This window comes from Prinia subflava, chromosome 4, assembly GCF_021018805.1.
Source record: "Prinia subflava isolate CZ2003 ecotype Zambia chromosome 4, Cam_Psub_1.2, whole genome shotgun sequence".
NCBI lineage: Eukaryota > Metazoa > Chordata > Aves > Passeriformes > Cisticolidae > Prinia > Prinia subflava.
The window spans coordinates 71940634-71960254 of NC_086250.1; the positions used below are offsets into that span (position 1 = coordinate 71940634).

The window sequence follows — 19621 nt, forward strand, 5'->3', positions numbered from 1 at the left end:
TCATCCCTTTTTCCTCTCTCTTTAAAGCAGTTGCTCCATGGAAAAGAAACAACCAGCGGGACATCAGGATTACAGCCGAGCAGTGAACAACAAACCTCAGGGAAAGCAGACACCTGCAGCCTCGGAAATGTTAGCCTGAGAAATCAGGAATGTGATATGGACAAATTATTCAAATAACTTCCAGCCTGCAGAGCTGGGAATCTGCCCATTAGCCTTGCATTTGGAAAAAAAAATAAAACATTAATGCAAACAGCATTTAGTAGCAGGCACCGTCACTAAATCCTCTGGAAAGGGCAGGTGCATTAAGTTATTAATGAAGAGACACTTAGGTTTGATACAATCAAATGCCTTTTTGGAAGTAATTAGCTAGGTAATGTTCAAATAATGATTTAAAAAATAAAAAATGCCCAAGTTGTGGTTTTCCTTCTAGTTAAGCTTGGATATTTAAAAGAAAATTGCTGTCCAGTGAACAGGATACTGGAAGGTTGTTCCAAGGTCTCCACACAACCTTTTTTTTCTTCTCCAGGCTGGACAATCCCAAATTTCTCAGCCTCTTTTTGTAGGGGAGGTGCTCAAGTCCTTTTATTAAATTTGTGACCTCGTCTGGATTTATCCAACATGAGAAGGCAGAAGGTTTACAAAAATACTCTGTTTTACAAAAATAATTCGTTTCTGAGATTCACACCACCAAAAATATGTGGGTTTGACATATTTTTGGTATTTTAAAATATCTTGAAGGACTTAAATTTGACCAACAGGTGACAGACACAGGGATGTTGTACAAGAGAAGAAACATGAAATATGTTCAATACACCTCAAAATACTGAGAGCCCATAAAATCGGGGATTTCCCACCAATAAATGGGAAGGTTGTTCCAAGAATTCCACAGTTTTTTCTTCTTCAGGCTCAACAGCCCCAACTTTCTCAGCCTCTCTTTGGAGGGGAGGTGCTCCAGTCCTTTAATTAATTTTCCACCTCCTCTGGACTTATCCAACATGAGAAGGTTGAAGGGAAAGAGAGGATGTAAAGAATGAAAAAATATGAAATATTAGTCACAAAGGAGGCACCTCCACATCTCCTCCAGCACTGTGGTCTCCACACACCTCAAGCCAGGATAAACTTTGCTAAAATCTAGGTTCTACCTGCCTGTGATAACAGCTCTGTTTTACAAAAATAATTTATTTCTGAGATTCACACCACCAAAAATATGTGGGTTTGACATATTTTTGATATTTTAAAATATCTTGAAGGACTTAAATTTGACCAACAGGTGACAGACACAGGGATGTTGTACAAGAGAAGAAACATGAAATATGTTCAGTACACCTCAAAACATGTGAGAGCCCGTAAAATCAGGGGTTTCCCACAATAAATGGGAAGGTTGTTCCAAGAATTCCACAGTTTTTTCTTCTTCAGGCTCAACAGCCCCAACTTTCTCAGCCTCTCTTTGGAGGGGAGGTGCTCCAGTCCTTTAATTAATTTTCCACCTCCTCTGGACTTATCCAACATGAGAAGGTTGAAGGGAAAGAGAGGATGTAAAGAATGAAAAAATATGAAATATTAGTCACAAAGGAGGCACCTCCACATCTCCTCCAGCACTGTGGTCTCCACACACCTCAAGCCAGGATAAACTTTGCTAAAATCTAGGTTCTACCTGCCTGTGATAACAGCTCTGTTTTACAAAAATAATTTATTTCTGAGATTCACACCACCAAAAACATGTGGGTTTGACATATTTTTGGTATTTTAAAATATCTTGAAGGACTTAAATTTGACCAACAGGTGACAGACACAGGGATGTTGTACAAGAGAAGAAACATGAAATATGTTCAATACATCCCAAAATACTGAGAGCCCATAAAATCAGGGGTTTCCCACAATAAATGGGAAGGTTGTTCCAAGAATTCCACAGTTTTTTCTTCTTCAGGCTCAACAGCCCCAACTTTCTCAGCCTCTCTTTGCAGGGGAGGTGCTCCAGTCCTTTATTAAATTTGTGGCCTCCTCTGGACTTATCCAACAGGAGAAGGCAGAAGGGGAAGGGAGGGTGTAAAGAATGAAAGAATATGAAATATTAATCACAAAGGAGGCATCTCCACACCTCCTCCAGCACAGTCTTAATCAGCCTCACCCCACCACACCTTAAGCCAGGATAAACTTTGCTAAAATCTCTTTTTCTTCCACCAAAATTCATGGAATTAGCACAACAATCCCTTTGAAACACTCCCCAACAGAGAACAAAGCTCCCAACCACTGCCAGCCATGGGAAAACTCCTTTTTGTGCTGGAAAAGCCAATTCCCAGTGAATTCCTGCAGTTTCTTGCATTTCACCAACGTCAGGATCCCATCCAAGGGGAAGTTCTTCCCTTAAGCAGGAAAATTAACCAGATAATTTGGGATAGGGCACCTCTGCCTTCAGCCCCATCCTCCTCCTCAGCTGCTGGCAAAGGGCAGTGGCAGCTTTGGGGGAATTCATGAAGATGGCGCCAGGAAAATTCCTAATTGTGATTTAATGCTCATAAATATTGGATCAGGAAGCCCAGCTCACACTGAGGACTCACACACATCAGGGCTCTTCCACAATTAAAACTATTTCCCACCCACATTTCACCTCCAGACGTGTAAAATGCAAATATCATAATATGCAAATCGCCTTGATTTATTCTTTCTGCCTAATAAAAGCTCCGGTTTGGTCCATATCTAAATTCCACAGGTCACACAAAAATCTTCAGTGTCAACAGGAAGAATTTGTTCCCTTGGACACTGGAAGAGGTTGCCCAGGGAAGCTGTGGCTGCCCCATCCCTGGAATTCTCCAAGGCTGGGCTGGATGGGGCTTGGAGCAGTGGAAGAGAAATTTCAATGTCAATTAAAGCTGCAGGAAATTTATTTAATGTGTTTAAATCAGGTGGAAAGACAATGACACCATGAAATCTACTCTGCTTTCCTTAATTTTTAGTTCTGAGAGAGCCCTGGATTTGCTGGGAGCAGCACAGGAGAGAAAAGAGGAAAATGTTGTAACTAAAGTGCATCTGTACTGCTGGCAGAGAAATATTTTTTTTAAATTATGTGTTTCAAATACTGACCTTTAACCTTATAAATAACCCAAATTAGTCTTGCACTCAATGAAAAAAATAATGAACCATCCCTTCAGCCCACCAGCAGAAAGAAAACCCTAAAAGCACTAAAAAAGTCATTTATGTGCTTTAAAACCCAGCATTTAAACTGCTGTGGGTTCTCTTAAATATTATTATTTTTAAAGAGCGTTCTCAAGAATAAACTCTGCTTTCAGATTCATAAAAGTTTAACTACCAACACACCCAGCAACTTTGCCACTGAAATTCCCCATTCCAGGCACTTCCACCAATCAGGAATTCAGTACAAAGCTCCCCTCCAAGGACAGAAATTTTTATTAACTGTTAAATATTGGTAATGCACAAGAATATTTCAGACGAGCTCATAGGATAATGAAATACAAAAACAAAGCAATTAAGTGTGCATAATTTAAAGATATTTAATATTTTACTTTCCAAAGGCGCTCTTGCATAGATTACATTCCCTATTTTCCAATGTAAATGTGGGTATCAATCAATTTGCACTAATTTCAATTAGAAACAATCAGTGCGTGGTCTAGAAGTAACAAAACAAAGTTAGTTCCTATTATATTTGGAATATTCTCCTTTCAATATCCCATTAATGTTGGGATAAAGCAAATCACACTGGATTTATGAGGGGGTTGGAAAAAAAACAGGATTAGGAGGTTTTCCCCTGTGATTCTTTGAATTAGGTTCTACCTGCCTGTGCTAACAGCTCTGTTTTACAAAAATAATTCATTTCTGAGATTCACACCACCAAAAACATGTGGGTTTGACATATTTTTGATATTTTGAAATACCCTGTCTCGGAGGACTTAAAATTTGATAAACGGGTGACAGGCACAGGGAAGAAACAAGAGAAGAAACATGAAATATGTTCAATACACCTCAAAATATGTGAGAGCCCATAAAATCAGGTAGTTCCCACCAATAAGTGCACTGAATTTAAAAAGCTACTTAATAAAAATTCCCCTAATTTTTAGTTTCTGCAGGAACTCCTGCTGTGTGGATAAATGACTGTGTGGAGTTTTAATGTGACTTTTTCAATTGTTCTCAATGCCCCTGGAAGGGAGGGAATTATTTCAACCAAACCTTCCTCATAACCCACCCTTCCCTCCTCACCTCTGTAATCAAATATAGAGATAATAACTTATTTCAGCAGCTGTTTAGCTATAAGTCATTTTGCCCTCCTGTTAATTTAAAATAATTAATAAAAATAATGAAACAGAAGTATCAAACACCTTTAAAATCCCAGCCTTAAACTGAATACAGCAGTGCAGAAAATTCCCATTTCAGCTGTTTTAGTAATCCCTGCTCCACACACACACTGGAAGGCTTTTCTTGTGGAACACAATGGATAAAAGCATCAGGATTCCGTAATTCAACATTACAAAAAAATAATAATCATATTGTAAGCAATGATAAGAAGGATTTGATGATTCTGCTTTCAAGAGGATTAAGCATGTGGTGTCCTTTCAGGACAATTTAAGTTGCCCAGCTCCTGATCTTTATGGTTCACAAGTTTATTGTAAAGCTATTTTATCTGACAGCGAAGGGAAATTTACTGGTGTTCTTTTCATCTTCTTGGACAAAATCTGTTTTAAATTCTTTCACGTGTATTTCAACAAACTCCTTCTACCACTGCAGAGGGCAGGGAATAATCACGGATTTTGACACGGAGAGGGTGAGTAAAAAGGGTTTTTTTAACTGAAACATCTCTTAGAAGTCACCACTGAAGGCAGAGAATTGTAACCACTCCTGCTCAGCCCAACACTCCCAAATGGGGCTCCCTGCACTGCCAGGGACACAAAAATAGCAAATTTTGCTGTTTGGTTCATCTGCCACCCCCGTGTCCAAGGAGGAACCTCCGGCTGTGCCTGTCCTCTATTGGTGGCACTGAAAATTCAATATTCCCCAGTTCCAGCTCTGGACTGGAGCCCCTTTGGGCAGGAATGAGGAGATCACAAAGTTGCTCATCACTAACTCACAAAGGCCTTGAGGAAGGGGATTTTTATACCTTTCCATGGGCAGGAGTAAAAAATTCCAGGCACGGAATTTTACTGTCCAATGTTCCCATTCCAACTCTTTGTGGGGCTCTGCTTTTATAGACCAGCACCCCCCAAACCTGCACCCACCACTCATCTTAATTAATGCTCATTAAAGCCACTCATTAAGTGCCACATCCAGTCGTTCCTTGATGTCATAGATGAAATGTGTGTGACATAAATTCTTTTTTAAGGTGGTGACATTGGCACAGGGTGCCAGGGAAGCTGTGGCTGCCCCTGGATCCCTGGAAGTGTCCAAGGCCAGGCTGGACAGGGCTTGGAACAATCTGGGATAATGGAAAATGTCCCTGCCCATGGCACAAAATGATCTCTAAAGCTCCTTCCAAGCCAAACCAATCCAGAATTCTATGATCTTAAAGGTCTTTTCCAACCTAAATGAGTGAAGAAATCCAGCCAGAAGGAGGATGGGAAGAAAAATGTGGAATTTTAAAAGCATTGGTGAGGTAGAAGGAGAAGCAGGTGGGACTCAGAGAGGCAAATCTACAATTAAAGCAGGAAAAGACAGGAGTGATGGCAAAAACAAGTGGACAATAATGATGGAAAAGGTGTTTTAGGAGAGGTTTTGTAACCATTCTGCAGCAGATCCACATCCAGGATGAATTTTCCCCATCTGTCCTGAGTACACCCCTCGGAGGAATTTTCTAGGAATTCCACAAAACTCTGCAATACTGCCACTGACACCAATCCATTCACAAGATTTTAAAAAAAAAGTGAATAAATTAATTATCCTTGAGAAATCCACCTCTGTGCCTAAAACTGATTAATAGCTTTAAAAGAGAAGGGAGAGGAAAAAAAAGTCCATAATCCTGTGAAAAAACCCAAGCAGTGGAAGTGTCCTTACAGGTGAAGGTTAATGAAAGAAAAAGGAAGATAACACTCATCAATACCTCTGCTGATCCCATTAAACAGATTTCTCCGTGGCTGGAGTTGCATGAGAAGATAAATCAGGATATCAAACCTCTCCATTGTACATTTAAAGCCATTTAACACTCAAGCACTGCATTTTAAAGGGATTTAAACAATTTTCCAAGCTGAATATTGAGAAAACTAAAGAAGGTGACAATCTCCATATCAAATCCCAATTTCGTTTATCGATGACACGGGCACCAAAAGGCTGCACAAATGCTGAAAGCAATCACTCCATCTCCAATTGGGCACAAAGAAAGCAGCAGGGAGAAAAAAGTGGATTTTTAGCAGCTCAAATCTCATCTCCTGTTCATTCACTCAGGTGATATAACAGGAGGCTGCTACAAAGGAGCCATCAGAGCAGAGCAAATCATAATTGTACAATTTGTTTATTCAGCTCTGATGGAAACTCCAGCACGTTCAGGTTTGGAGTTGCTGACTGGAGAAGGGATGAGGGAAAGAATTGAAATGTTTCTACAACGTTCTGGACATGAGAATCACTTTTAAAAAGGAGAATTTCCAAATATTTCCTTATTCCTTGAAGAGAAGATTTCCATATTCCAACACCCCGTACTGCAGCTTATTTTGGAGAATAATCTGGAGGTGAATTCAGTGACCAAGTGGAAAAACATTTATTTCATGTAATATTAACAGCAGGAGCCAAGAAATCAGCTTAGAAATAGCCAATATTCACATTTCAAATATCTGCACCTTCAAGTAACTCCTTGCACAGACACAAGGACTTAATTAACAAGAATTAATCCTTTCTCTCAAGGAAATTGGAGGTGATTTACACCCATTTTGATGCTTTTTCTCCAACTCCAGCAAAACCAGCTTTTTTATTGAATTATCAGCACACAGCTACAGCGTTGTCAACTGTGAAATGTCTTTTCAGCCTAATATTCAGTCCTGTATTGCTGCTTTTAATAATAACTGAAAACTGGCTGTGAACAATATGTAATTATGATGTTTATGGTTATTTCCATTATTCAGAAATTGTATCAAAATAAAAGATAATGCTGAAATGCTTGAAATTTTCACAACATCATTAATCCAACACCTGCATTTTTAATGATTTGCAATGAGATCTGCTAATAAAAATCATTTGCACCAATGACTGGTCTCAGCTGATACAATACTTATTACAAATGGTGTTTTTTTAGTGTTACAAATTGTGAGCAGGAAGAAAACCAAAACCAAACTTGTTTTTTCCCCTTGGTTTTTTTCCCCAAAACCAAGGGGAAAAAAAAAGAGGCTGAAGAGGTGAAATGTGAAAATCTTAAGGTGAAAGAATAATTTGATTATCACAAAGATACTCCCAGATAATTCAGGAATACCTGAGGTTCACTTTGAGTAGAACACTGTATTTTCTTCTGCCAACAGAGCAGAATAAAAGCAAAAATAAAGTGTTTAACACTGGCACAGAAACACAAAACCATCAAGTTTTGACCAATGTGATCTGATATCAGTGGTGCTCTTCCAAAAATTCCAGCTTCTTTAGGTTTCTGATTAAAACCAAAATCCCTCTTCTAAATAACCACTGCCTCTTAATTCTTCCTGCCCATTTCTCCTGGTATTATTTTTTTCCTCCTTAAATTTCCTCATTTGGTGCCATCTCCCCTTGTTGAGAAATGTCAATGAGTAGCATTGGGGATAATGGAGACCTTTCTCAAGGAGGAAAAGGAAAAGGAAAAGGAAAAGGAAAAGGGAAAAGGAAAAGGGAAAAGGAAAAGGGAAAAGGAAAAGGGAAAAGGGAAAAAGGAAAAGGGAAAAGGAAAAGGGAAAAGGAAAAGGGAAAAGGAAAAGGGGAAAAGGAAAAGGGAAAAGGGGAAAAGGGGAAAAGGGGGAAAGGGGGAAAGGGGGAAAGGGGGAAAGGGGGAAAGGGGGAAAGGGGGAAAGGGGGAAAGGAAAAGGGGGAAAGGAAAAGGGGGAAAGGAAAAGGGGGAAAGGAAAAGGGGGAAAGGAAAAGGGGGAAAGGAAAAGGGGGAAAGGAAAAGGGGGAAAGGAAAAGGGGGAAAAGGAAAAGGGGGAAAAGGAAAAGGGGGAAAAGGAAAAGGGGGAAAAGGGGGAAAATGAAAACAAAAAGGGGAAAGGGAAAAGGAAAAGGGGAAAGGAAAAGGGGAAAAGGGGAAGGAGAAAAGGGGAAGGGGAAAAGGGGAAAGGGGAAAGGAAAAGGGGAAAAGGAAAAGGGGGAAAAGGAAAGGAGGGAAAAGAAGGAAAAGGGAAAGGGAAAGGGAAAGGGAAAGGGAAAGGGAAAGGGAAAGGGAAAGGGAAAGGGAAAGGGAAAGGGAAAGGGAAAGGGAAAGGGAAAGGGAAAGGGAGAAAGGGGGAAAGGGAGAAAGGGGCAAAGGGGCAAAGGGGCAAAGGGGCAAAGGGGCAAAGGGGCAAAGGGGCAAAGGGGCAAAGGGGCAAAGAAAAGGAAATGGGGGAAGAAAAGGAAAAGGAGGAAAGGGGGGAAAGGGGGAAAAGGGAAAAAGGGGAAAAGGGAAAATGAAGCATCTTGGACAGACCATTCAACTCCTTCAGTGAAAAGTTCCAGAGATAAAAGGAGAAGCAGAACCTTTCTGAGCAGAACTATCCTCCCCAACCCTAAAAAAGCAGCTGAGAGTAAATGCATGTTTTCAGGTGATTAACATGAGGTGAAATCAAACGTGGTTAATGAAGCTAAAAATGAGAATCTGATAAATTGGCTCTGTGAAGCACACAACAGACCTTGCAAAAGGAAAGAAAAAAAAGGAAGAAATGTCCTTTCCTTACTTCTTAAATTTCAATTTCAACCAACAGATAGGAATATCTGAAACCAAATTTTCAGCCTGGTGTTGGCCAAAACTTTAATATGACACCACGGAAAGTCAAGGAGTTCAGAACACACAGAGCAGGATGGGGAAAACAATTGTGGTGATGGAAGTTTCTCCCATTCCCCCGAGGCTGAGTAAAAAGATCTCTAAGTGGTACCTCCTGTTTAACTAAAAAACAACTGCACAAAGCTTTCAAGCAGCAGCACCAACAGAACACTTAACCTGCCTCAGCTGACAAGTGAGGAAGAGCTTTAGGAACACTTTGCTGCAGCCTGAAGATGAAAGAATAAAACAAAGCTTTGCTTTTCATCTTAATGTGATTAAATAGTGCATTTAAAGTGTTCTTTTCTAGCACACTGAGGAGTCTCTGGGTGTAAATAAATTGGGATGGGAAGAAAAGTAGCAATTTACTGTTAAAGCCTAAAGGTTTTATTGCTTGGAGGTCTCCTCGTGCTGCTGAAGTCGTGTTACATCTAACAAGTGCTGTTTTCAATAATACAAAGGAAACAAATGCACTTAAACTCCTCTGCTCCTTTAGTCAGTGCAAAGATAAATTTGGGTGAGAATATCTGTTGTGGTATAAAACCAGAGAGGATTCTGCACAGCAGAATGACAATTTCCTTGCTTGTTGGCGAAATCAAACAGTTCGAATTTACTGGTTGGGTTTATCTCGTTAAAATTGTCAATGTTCTTTATTTTGTTCTTTAAGATTAAAAAAAAAATCATTCAAACTGCTGCAAATGAATTCTATCCCAACAATCCCTTAAATAACAAAGCTCTTTATCTGAGCCAACTATCTGAGCTTTCTGACCTGTAATCCCAGGAAGGTTTCTGAAGGACAAAGGGGGAACAGGGCAGAACGCAGCCAATTCTGCAGGAACACACATGGGAGATTTCTAACAAAGACCACCACAAATGAGTCCCAAACAAGCCTTTTCTTCCATCAAATTCTGCGGTTTAATGCATGAAGTAGCCAAAATTAAGGGAAAATGAAAGGAAAAAGCCAAAACATGTTGTTAGGCTTTAAATTAATTTTAACGTACATAAAAACCCCTAAACTCAAAAACCCTACCACACACGTCTGGCTCATGAACAGTAGATAAACCCTGGCTGCAATTTCAGCAAGCTCAGCCTAAGGCTGGGCTCAAAGTCCTAAAGCTTTGCCAGGATTTAACTACAAAACAATTTACTCAGAATTAGTAAGAGGCAATGGCACCACTTCCATCCATAAATGCATAAAGATTCGGTCCTTAAAATTCATTATTTCCTGATGTTTTGCAAAGGGCTCCATGAACTTAATTCTTCCTTCTGAATTGAGCTTAGTCGAAATTAATACAAGAATCACACACCAGCCACCAACAGTTGTTTTCCAAAACGATTTTCCTGCTAAGCACTGGAACATGAGGCTTTAACAAGCACAAATCTTGTGCTCCCACATTAAAAAGCAGAAGGTTTTAACTTTTTACTCACGAGCCACTGCTAAGCAAATACTTTGGATGTGCTTGTTAAACAGCAGCTACGACAAAAATCCCTTTATTTGTGTGCTGCACGAGATTTGGAGAGGCAATGTCTGCACTCAGCAAACCCTAATAGAGCACAGGCAGCCTAAAGCAGAATAGCATGAAATTTAATTTCCCCAAATCCACCAGAGACCCGAAAAGCACATGGAAGGCAGTACATAAAAATTACCTGTTTCTAAGAATAGATGGAAACAAAAAGCGACGCTTCTAAATGAAGGCTCCTTGAAAAATAAATTCTGCCTCTCTGCAAGAAGCCACACGCAGAAAATCATTTGTAAAAGGCAAAAACTATAAAAAAAAGTGACTGTCACTGCAATGAGTGTGTCTGAGACCTATTTACTTCCACATGTGAGGACAGGAGCTGGCACATCCAGGGCTCTTCCTTAAATTTCATCTGGAATAACCCAAGTTTTCCTTAAGTAAAATAAGAAGCCATTAAATCAATTAAATATCCCTCTGATATCTGACAATAGCCATGGGATAAATTGGCTTTCACCCTGGCCCTCATGTAGGGAAACAAAACAAAACCACAGCTCAGTCCCACAGACTGAAAAAAACTGAATTCCTCCATTTGCAGAACCCTTGGAAACCTCCGAATTCTTTTTTTTAGTTTCCTTTCCGAGACTGAATAAATAAATAAACAAACAAATAAAGCACCAGCAGGAGCAGAAGGGGGGCTGGCAATCACTGCAATTCCACCTTCAGTGCCTCCCACACAGGGGCCACTTTTCCACTTTTCAATTCAAAATTGAGCAGGATTATTTCATTCCAAGGAAAGAAACAAAAAGGGGAAGGGAGAGGCAGAGTCACACAGAATCCCCACATGGTTTGGGATGGAATTTGGGATTTGTAGCTGCTCCAGGGACACTGCAGGACCCCAGGGTGTGCCAGGGCCTGTCCATCCTCACTGTAAAAAAGTTCCTTTAACCAACCCAAACTTGGATCATGTCAAGCTTTGGTTCACGTTAACACCAGTGGCACTCCTTGGAGCATAATTAAACATGTTTAATTAGAGATTTCAGCTGTTCTTGTGGGGAGTTGCTGGTGGTTTATATGAATTTATTGTTATAGTGACAATATCAGTGCCTTGTGAACTTCGCTGTGCACAGCAAATGATGAACGAGGCCATCAGAGAAATCTTTTGTGTTCAAAGAGAGGGGGAAATGTGGGAAATGGATTTGTAGGGAATTCTCAGAGCCTGACAGGAGGCTCACACAGTCTTGTACAGCTCTGTGCAAACTTTGAGATGAGAAATGCTGACTTAGAAATGCCACGGAATAGGATGGACATTGTTGAGAGAGAAATGGAACTGGAAACAAGTTTAGAAACAAAGGATGGCCTTGCAGATAAGAGCAGATACTTTGGAGAAACAGAACTATGGAAGGTGCACTGTAGCAGGACCCACCAGGGGTAATTTTAGATGTTTGGCTTTAAGGCATCAACAGCATTGGGTGGCACAAGCTGATAGGGCAAGAAATGGATTATAATGGATTGTAATGGATTGTAATTAGGAAATAGTTTGGCTTCTGATTGTGATGGTGTGAATTGTGACATCTGTACTGCCTCACCCTTCACACGGGACTGAAAATGGAATAAAAGTTTTTAAAACACCTCTCAGTTACCCCATCCCTAGGTCAGACAAGGGATAATCCAACAATTTAGATTACTGCACACCACGTTAGGATAACAATGGACATGAGCAGATGAGGTTCATTGTAACATCAATTTTAGGTTAAAACCACCACATTTACAGGTGTTCCAACACCTTTGCCTTTTATTCCTTTAGTGTAAAATCCCTCGTTCCAGGGGATGTCTCAGCACTCAGAAAACAACAAAAGCAGGCAGCAGAGGTGCAGGGCTGCTGAAATCCCAACAGCAGTGCCACAGTGGAGGTTCAAATGCTGCTGGGGAATGAGACAAATGCTGGGAATGCAGAGAGCAATCCAGCTTTTTATTCATGCCTTGCAACAGGAAAATTCACCAGGTTCTAGATGTTCACGGAAAGGTTTGGGTGGAAGGGATCTTAAAGCCCATCCAGTGCCACCCCTGCCACAGCAGGGACACCTCCCACTGTCCCTGGCTGCTCCAAGCCCTGTCCAGCCTGGCCTGGGACACTGCCAGGGATGGGACACACTCCTTTGGCACAATTGTGGAGATTTTCCATATTCACCTCCCATGATTTCCCAGTTTTTCCCTGAATTTCAGCACCATTGACAAGGGCCTACCCAGCCACCCTAAAACCCCCGCAGAACTCCCTGCACATCACCTAGACAGCAAAAAACTTGAATTTCTGCTGCACTTCCTCCAACTCCAATGCATAATTCCTTGTTTCCTATGCTCCTGCAATCCAGGAATGTCAAGCTCCACTAAAGATTTGCTGGTCCACTAAAACTTTGGCATATTTAGCAGCCAAAGACGTTTCACCTTTGGATAATAAACCAATAAACCAATAAACTTCCATCAATCCTTTAATCCAAAGGATATCAAGTCACATCACTGCAAAGAAAAGTCATCTCCAAGAAGCTCTGTGACAAAAAGTAGCAAAATATTATTAATAATAATAATATTAATTTATAACAAGCACATCATGGCCTTTCACACCATCAGTGATCCACAACCACCTCAGTGTCACCTGAGGGTCCTACCTGATTTATTTCAGGTTTTCAGGACAAGTTTAAAACCCTTTTTAGAAAGAACTCCCAGGGTTGTACACAGAGGAGGGCAAATAAACACAAATGCAAACCCCAAGCTCTCCTGGCTCCTGGTGCAGGAAGGAAGGTGGAAAATCCACATCAGGAACTTCCTGAGCTTTCCAGGTCTGTCACAGCAAAAATCAACCCAGGCACTGCCAAACCTCTGCTTTTTTCCCTTTCTAAAAAATAAGAGGAATTCTAGAAAGTAACATCACAAATGTCAGTTTATTTTCAGTTCATGCAGAGAAAAAGTGCTGTTGGAACAAAAAGCTGGATGGAAGCAATTAATACATGAAAGGGCAAAGAGCTGCCAGGGTTTATTTGCAGAGGATTCTTGCTTAAGTGGCAGAAATTCAGCCCAACTCTCTAAACTTCCAGGTGCTCACAAAAACCTGAAAACACAAAATAATTCTCACTGCAGAACGTCCCTCTCATTTCTCCTGAGATATACAAGTTTTAAATTCAGTTTTTCATGCAGTATCCAGCTATTCAGAATTACTGATATCATCAGGATGTGCTGCAATTCTTCAAAAACTTTAAATTAAAAAAAATACTAATTCTAATTTCCCTGAGTACTGGAATGTGCTTCAATGCACCAGGATTAGGATGTCCTTAAGGATCTCTCACCTTCCCTAAATGTGTCCCTGAGAGTTTTCTGTGGGACCCCAAAACCAAAAGGTGAAGTTTATTCTCCTAAAATTCACCTAAATCCTGGGTTTGTCTCCAGTTAGAACCCAACACTTGAAATTCTCATTTCTGAACATCCAAATAATATCTTTACAGGTTTCTGACTGACAAAAGGTACCCAGAGCCACTGAAACTCCACCCCAAACCACACAGAACATTAAAAAAAGACACCAAGCCACAAAAATTAATCCATGGGAACAAGCAAGGTATGACCCAGCTCCTGAGGAGGCTCATTTTACTACACACCTACACAATATTTTGTGATAGGGGGCCTTGGCTGATTTATTTAATGAGAACATAATAATAAATACAGTTTAAAAAACGAGAAAAACCCTCCCTGCCCTTAAAAGAATCTGTTCCTGCAAAGGGGAAAAAAATTCTGCCTGAGATACCCTTGATAATTTAAGCATTTATTCTTTTTTTCTCCTAATAAACTATTAGTTTTTCCAATATCCACTAAGCTAAAATGAATTAAACCATTCCCTCTGTCTGAAGCTTTAGGTATAATACATACCCAGGAAAAAATAAAAACAAAAAACTGTCTGACCAAATTACTTTCCATCAATATTGCTTTAGGAATTACAGCCAGACTTGAAAGATTTTACACTTGTTAAATATTTTAGTGCATTTAATATTACTCAGAAGCCAAGCAAGCTGAGATGCTTTCAGCCATTGTCTTTAGATGTCAGATTTCAGTGTAAGTGGATGTAATTTCATTTTCAGACCCCAAACTCAAGTCAATAAATTCATCATTATTGGCAAGCAACAAGACACGCATTCCTTAATGTAACTTGAGCCATTATTCCTCCACCAAAAGCCATCAGAGCCTTGCCTGGAAGAAAGGGCTGGGCTTAAGAGCTCTAATCTTTCTCCCTCTAGACAGCTTTTCTTATTTTTGTAAAGTGTTATTTGTGTGGGATACAGAAGCACTTCCCCAAAATCACAAGTTCTTAAAGGAAAAATACTCTTAACGTTTTCCAAGCTTGGGAAAATCGAGCAATTCATAAAATCCTGGAATGATTTGGGTTGGAAGGGACCTTAAATAGCTTTTAACTCCACCCCTGCCATGGGCACAGACACAATCCCAGGGTGTGCCAAGCTCCAATGTCCAGCCTGGCCCTGGGCACTCCAGGAATTCTCTGGCAATTCCATTCCAGGCAGCAATTCCTGCCCAAGATCCCATCCAGCCCTGCCCTCTGGCAGTGGGAGCCATTCCCTGTGTCCTGTCCCTCTGTCCCTTGTCCCCAGTCCCTCTGCAGCTCTCCTGGAGCCCCTTCAGGCCCTGGAATGTTCTGGAAGCTCTCCCTGGATCCTTCCCTTCTCCAGGGGAACATTCCCAGCTCTCCCAGCCTGGCTCCAGAGCCTGAGATTGGATCCAGCTCCTCTCCAAGAGATTCATGGACTGAGGGGCTTCACTTGGAATCTCAGGAAACCATGAAGGGTCTCCCTTCCCTTTCCCTCTCTTCTTTATCCCCATTTTCCATAAAATTCCCTCTGAATGGATTCTGAGTATCACAAATCCCAGAATCCCGGACCAGTTTGGGTGGGAAGGGACCTCAGAGCTCATTCCAGGGACACCTCCCACCATCCCAGGCTGCTCCAATCCTTCCTTGGACATTGCAGGGTTCCAGGGATTCTCTGGCAATTCCATTCCAGGCAGCAATTCCTGCCCAAGATCCCATCCAGCCCTGCCCTCTGGCAGTGGGAGCCATTCCCTGTGTCCTGTCCCTCTGTCCCTTGTCCCTCCCCATCTTTCTTTAGGCCACAATGAGGTCACCCCAAACTTCTCCATGCTAAAAAATCCCAATTTTCCCAGCCTTTCCTCATAGCAGATATGCTCCATCCCCCTGATGAACTTCAGGCTCGCTCCAAATTTTTCAACAAAAAGAAAACCCCAAAACAAATTTTAAAAACTCAGCCAACCAACAAAAAAAAATGCCCTATTTCCCACAGACAAAGAGAAACAAAAATGAAAGCTCAAGACACGCAACAATGTGAATTAGCAGAGAATTCCTGGGATGTTACAGCCCTCCCACAGCCCAAAATCCCAGGAGCTTGCTCACAACACTACTCCCATAATTCATATTTAAAATGAACAGCAAACACCACAGGAAAGCAGGTAAGACTCTCCATAAAAGTCCTTTATCTCAAATAATTTCTTCACCACAACAAAATACAGGCACACAATGAAAAAGCTACTGTTTCAAAAAGAAATTAAGAAAGTTCCCTGTCCATGGTTCCCTGCCCACTGCAGGGGGTTGGAATAAAGGATCTTTAAAGTCTCTTCCAACCCAAAAAATATCTCTGGGATTCTGGGATAGACCCCTCCAATTAACAGGAAGCCAAATTTATGCTCCAGAAAAAAACGTAAGATGCTAAATTCTGTTCACTCAGGTCTTGCTGCAAGGCTGCCACAGGACTGGTGCTTAATCAGGGCTGAGCTGGTTGGGATTTCCTGTGAGCATCAGGCAAAAATTCCTTGGGGAATTCTGCTCTCATGAGCATTTCTGGAGCACTGAGAAGAGCCTGGAACTTCCCAGGTCTCAGGGAGTCCACAAATCACCAATTTCTGCCACTGCTCCTCCCTCCTGCAGCAGCAGCTGAAGGATTTTAAATGAGAGCAGAGCATTCCTGGCAGGAGGTTTGATGCATTTCAGCAGCCCTCAATAATGAAATGTAAGGAGTTAAGAAAGCCATCGATCTGTGTGAGCTGTACATTGCTTATTTCCACCATTCCAGGGTAGGAAAAGAGCATATTCTCCTTTTAATCTTTGATTAAGTGTCTTTCAGCAGAACCTTCCCAGACTAAAAGTCAGTTTTGATTAAAGGACCAAGAATTTTCCCTTCAGAACTCAAGATATATTTGGATATTTGCTTGTCTTGGGGTGTTCTGGAGGTTTTTAAGTCTTTAACAATGGATAACAGTGAGAAAGCCAAGTCTAATTTGTATTTTACACCTGAATGTCAGCCAGAAGAAAACAAAGAGGAACTTAACTCCTCTAAAAATCTACAACTAAAGATGAGCCGAAAAGTTAATGTCAAAAAAAAATCATCTCTGCAAAAGGGCAATGAGTTCATTACAACGCTCTGAAGGGCACATCTGAGCTCTTTATTCACATTAAAAGCTGCAAAGCAGGAGCAAACCTGCACCTGATCCTCGCTGCTGTCTCCCACTGGGTGAGGAAGGTTCCTTCATCCGGTCGATGAGGCTGTCAGACAACTGCAAAACACAACAGGGACACACTTCAGCTCCTTCTTCCTCCTCATTTCCCCTCCAGATGGGATAAAACTTTATAAAAGCAGAGCCTGGAGCTTCTCTACAAGGCATGAAAGCTGCTGAAATTCAATCTGAACACAGAATAATCCTCTCATTTGTGAGGTGAGAGCTCTGAACAGAACAAGATGGGTTTGGCTCTCACAGAAGAGTAAAGGAAATTACACCTGTGGAGGTGCTGCTGGTTAAAAATCAGCATTTTTGCCTTTCTCAGTTATTTAATTTCCCTTTTCTGAGGTGCAGAGCACTCAATCTAAGAAGAATTTCATCCTGGGAAAGGACTTGTGCAAGAGAAGTGGTCACAGTGAAACCCAAAGTTCATTCCCGTGTTGACACAAGCACACAGAAAAATATTCAAATTCTGCAGAATCCAACAGGGTAAGAGCAGATCTGTGGAAGGCCATGGATAAAATTAACAAAAGCGAAAGAATTATTAGCATAGGAACTTCTGCTTTCCAATTTCTGTCATCAAATCACGGAATTATTTGGGTTGGAAGAGATCTTAATTAGAAGAGAGCTTCTAATTCCAGCCCCTGTCATGGGCAGGGACACTTTTCACTGTCCCAGGCTGCTTCAAGCCCTGTCCAGCCTGGCCTTGGACACTTCCAGGGATCCAGGGGCAGCCACAGCTTCCCTGGGCAGGCTGTGCCACATTTCAGAGCACATGAACTCCACTCGAGATGGAATATATAAATTATATTACATTTAGATCGCTGTCACCCATTTACTCGAGAGCATTAAATGACCAGAAATGGAAAGCATCCCTTTGCTGAAACAGAATGAACTCTCAGGGCTCCTCCTGCATTTATTCCTAAAAGCAGCAATAATTGCGAAGTTATTGTCACTCCTGGTATGTGTCTGACGTGGAAAAAAATCCCTAAGCCGCCAGAATTCCCGAAGTGTCACAAGTTCTGCTCTGGGACATTACAGACAGCAGGGGCGACACTCCTGCCACCCGCCCTGGAACTGGACGTGGCTGTCCCTGGATCCCTGGAACGTCCAGGGCCAGGCTGGACGGGGCTTGGAGCACCCCGGGACAGCGGGAGGTGTCCCTGCCATGGCAGGGGTGGCACTGGATGTCCCCAGTGTCCCCTCCAGCCCCAAGCACGCCGTGAGCGGTGACAAACACAGAGACACGGGCAGGGCTGCGGGGCGCGCAGGAAGCCGGAGCCGCAGGACATGGGAAGGGAGGAGCTCCGGCTGTGGAGGTCAGGGAAAGACAAACGCAGCTCCTGCACTTCCACACTGCCCCTAGAACGGGACACCGTGCCGGGGACACGGCTCCTCATCCCCAGCGGGCTGGAGAGAGGCGGAATCGCTGCGGGAGCGGGGCAGGAGCGGGGACAGGGCACACACAGGGACGCGGGGGTGGGAGAAGGGAGAGGCAGACTGGGAAGGGGAGCCGGGGCCCGGCCAAGCCCGCAGCGCTCCGGCGAGCCCCGGGCCGGCCCCGCGCTCACCCGCACGCCCTTGACCACGGTGATGTTCTCATTTTCATCCGCCTCGAAGGTGACGCGCCGGGTGCTGCCGCCGCCGCCCATGCCGGCCCGCGGACACACGGACGGCCCCAAGGAGACTCGGCGTGCGCGCTGCCAGCGCGCCCCGCAGCAACGCCGCTCCCCATTGGCCCGCCGCGCGCCCCCGCCCGTAGAACGCCGCTCCCTATTGGCTGAGCCGGCGCGTCGCCATGGAAACGGAGAAGCCCCGCCCCTCCGGGGAACGACAGGTACCCGGAAAGGTGCGGGAACTTTTTCGGGATGAACTTCACGAGGGGCGCGAGGACTACAAGTCCCGTGGTGCTCCGCGCAGGGAGGAGGGGCGCGGGTGCGCCCGCCCGCGCGGTGCACGCTGGGTAGTGTAGTCCAGTCTGTCCCTGACTCTGTGCAGTAACCGAAGACCTGCCAGCACCCCCGGGGTGCTGAAAATCCTGTAAGGAGCGGCTGAGGGAGCTGGAAAGGGGCTCAGCCTGGAGAAAAGGAGGCTCAGGGGGGACCTTGTGGCTCTGCACAGCTCCTGACAGGAGGGGACAGCCGGGGGGGTCGGGCTGTGCTCCCAGGAACAGGAGGAGAGGGAACGGCCTCAGGCTGGCCCAGGGGAGGGTCTGGGTGGATTTTTGGGAAAATTCCTTCCCCAGAAGAGTTCTCCAGCCCTGGCACAGCTGCCCAGGGCAGGGGTGGAGTCCCCATTCCTGGAGGGATTTCAAAGCCCTGTGCCTGTCGCCCTTGGGGACATGGGGCACTGATGGCCTTGGCAGTGTGGGAATGGTCAGACTTTATCTTAAAGGGCTTTTCCAAACTTTCCTGTGATTCTCTGATTTGAAGTTCCTGCTTGTTTTTCAATTAAACGCCTGGAGTTTCCCAGTTTGAGATGGATTTTCTGGTTTCTGGGCCAGGGTGGACTTTGGGAAAGGTCCCTCATGGAAAGGTTTGTGCAGCGCTAGCTCAGCTGCCCAGGGCAGGGGTGGAATTCCCATCCCTGCAGGGATTTAAAGCCCTGTGGAGGTGACACTTGGGGACATGTGGCAGTGGTGGCCTTGGCAGTGCTGGGAATGGTTGGATTTGCTGATCTGAGAGGGCTTTTCCAACCC

At 43.2% G+C, this 19621-nt stretch overlaps 1 protein-coding gene across 2 annotated transcripts in view; it reads right to left on the reverse strand.

Annotated features, from left to right (window-relative positions):
- Window positions 1-18660, reverse strand: part of CHCHD3 (coiled-coil-helix-coiled-coil-helix domain containing 3) — a 132552-nt gene extending 113892 nt beyond the window's left edge. Inside the window, exons 1-2 of one of the 2 annotated variants that reach the window (XM_063397127.1) lie at window positions 18495-18660; window positions 16905-16980 (exon numbers count right to left, since the gene is read on the reverse strand). In XM_063397127.1, the coding sequence (XP_063253197.1) occupies window positions 16905-16980; window positions 18495-18575 (157 nt within the window). In that variant the 5' untranslated portion in view covers window positions 18576-18660. The remainder of the gene's footprint in view (window positions 1-16904; window positions 16981-18494) is intronic. The other variant, XM_063397128.1, reaches the window with a different exon arrangement.
- Between the last annotated feature and the right edge of the window lie 961 nt (window positions 18661-19621).